At 64.0% G+C, this 1,640-nt stretch overlaps 1 protein-coding gene across 1 annotated transcript in view; it reads left to right on the forward strand.

Moving 5' to 3' along the window:
- CCL1 (chemokine (C-C motif) ligand 1) overlaps positions 1–295 on the forward strand; it is a 3,866-nt gene extending 3,571 nt beyond the window's left edge. The window contains 1 exon segment of the mRNA XM_009885211.1: positions 199–295. Within this exon segment, the coding sequence (XP_009883513.1) occupies positions 199–295 (97 nt within the window).
- Positions 296–1,640: the final 1,345 nt, after the last annotated feature.

Raw genomic sequence — 1,640 nt, forward strand, 5'->3', positions numbered from 1 at the left:
GACGTGCCCCCCGGCGGGGGGTGAGGGGGTTCCCCGCCGCCGCCGGGGGCTCGGGGGGCGATGGTGGGGCCGGGCCCCGAGGGTGGCCGGGAGGGGGACGGGGACGTGGACGGGGACACCCGGGACGCTGTTGGTGGGATGCAGCGCGGGCACCCCGCTGCCCCGGCCGAGCACCCAACACGGGTTTTCTCCTGGCAGCCTGGTCACCAAGAAGAAGAAGAAGGAGCTGTGCGCGGACCCCCGGGCGCCCTGGGTGCAGGCGCACCTGAAGCACTTCCAGACCCTCAAGAACTGACCCGTCCCCGCGGTGCTGCCCCCAGCGGGCTTGGCTGCCAGCCCCAGCCACGCCACACGGCACCGCAACCCCAGCCTTCTCCAACGGCAATAATTATTCTATTTAACTTATTTCTGTTAAAGTAAATATTTTTTGCTAAGAAAAGGAAAAAAACCACAAAAAATAAACTTATATCAGGGAGATTGTGCAGTTTTACTGGGCGTGGTCTGGGAGGGCAGTTGGGTGTCCGGGTGTCCCCGGAGGATGTTGGCGCGTCCCGGTTCCGAGATGGCTGTGGTGGCCACTAGCTGTGCGCGGACCCCCGGGCGCCCTGGGTGCAGGCGCACCTGAAGCACTTCCAGACCCTCAAGAACTGACCCGTCCCCGCGGTGCTGCCCCCGGCGGGCTTGGCTGGCCGGAGCAGCGCTGGTGGGTCCCGCGGGAGCTACAGTAGCTGCAGAGCAGGAGTCTCCAGGGCCTGGGGGAGCAAAGGGACCGAGTGCCACCAAAGGTCCCCGAGCTGTGGGGTGCCAGCCCTAGCACTGTGCTGAGCCCACCGTCTCACACTGCCAGCCAGGGCTGAGCTGGGTCTTTTTGGGCCAAGGAGGCTCTGGGGAGATGGTGGCGCCATGTGCCCCCCAATGAGGGGTTATTTATACTGCCCGGGCAGTTGGTAATCCAGGAATGCACATGTGTGACTGTTTGTGACACATACACGTGTGTGGTACCATGTCACAAATGGCTGTATAAATACTGCCCTGTACGTGCATCAGCGCAGGGGCGCGTTTGTCACAGGCACTGGAGGAGTGGGACGGTCTTTGACAACACCGACCTCCCCACGTCTGAGCCATCCCCTTGGCTGTAGCCACCTGCAGTGATGAAGCCAAGGTCGCGACGCCACAGGAGCCTGCGGTCGCCCCCAGCCCAGGGTCCCGCAGAGCGGCAGGAGGAGGAGGCAGAACCCTCCTGTGCATCTCCTCTGCCCAAAAAGAGGCATCAGGACCCCAAGGAGGAAAGTGAGTGCTGAGCATCCCTACGGGCACCCACCAGAGGGGATTTTGGCCAGTTCCTGGTCACTCAAGCAGAGGCCCCTGTGCCACGGGATGATGCTCCGGCCTCTCCCCCATCCCGCTCCTGGCCTTACCCCCACCGGCACCCCGGCACAGTGCTGGGGGTGACAATGCTGCTGTCACCAAGCAGTGTGCGGGCTGTGCCGGCGGGCAGATGTTGACCCTGACATGGTTGGGCAGCTGTGCCATCAGGACGGGCTCTGTGTCCATGAGTACTGCCTGGTGAGTCCTTCAGTCTTGATGCCACCCGGTCCCCAACACCCCCCGGTCCCCGACACCCCCCAGGCCCCAGCCCT

Source organism: Charadrius vociferus, unplaced genomic scaffold (assembly GCF_000708025.1).
Source record: "Charadrius vociferus isolate BGI_N301 unplaced genomic scaffold, ASM70802v2 scaffold54, whole genome shotgun sequence".
Taxonomy (NCBI): domain Eukaryota; kingdom Metazoa; phylum Chordata; class Aves; order Charadriiformes; family Charadriidae; genus Charadrius; species Charadrius vociferus.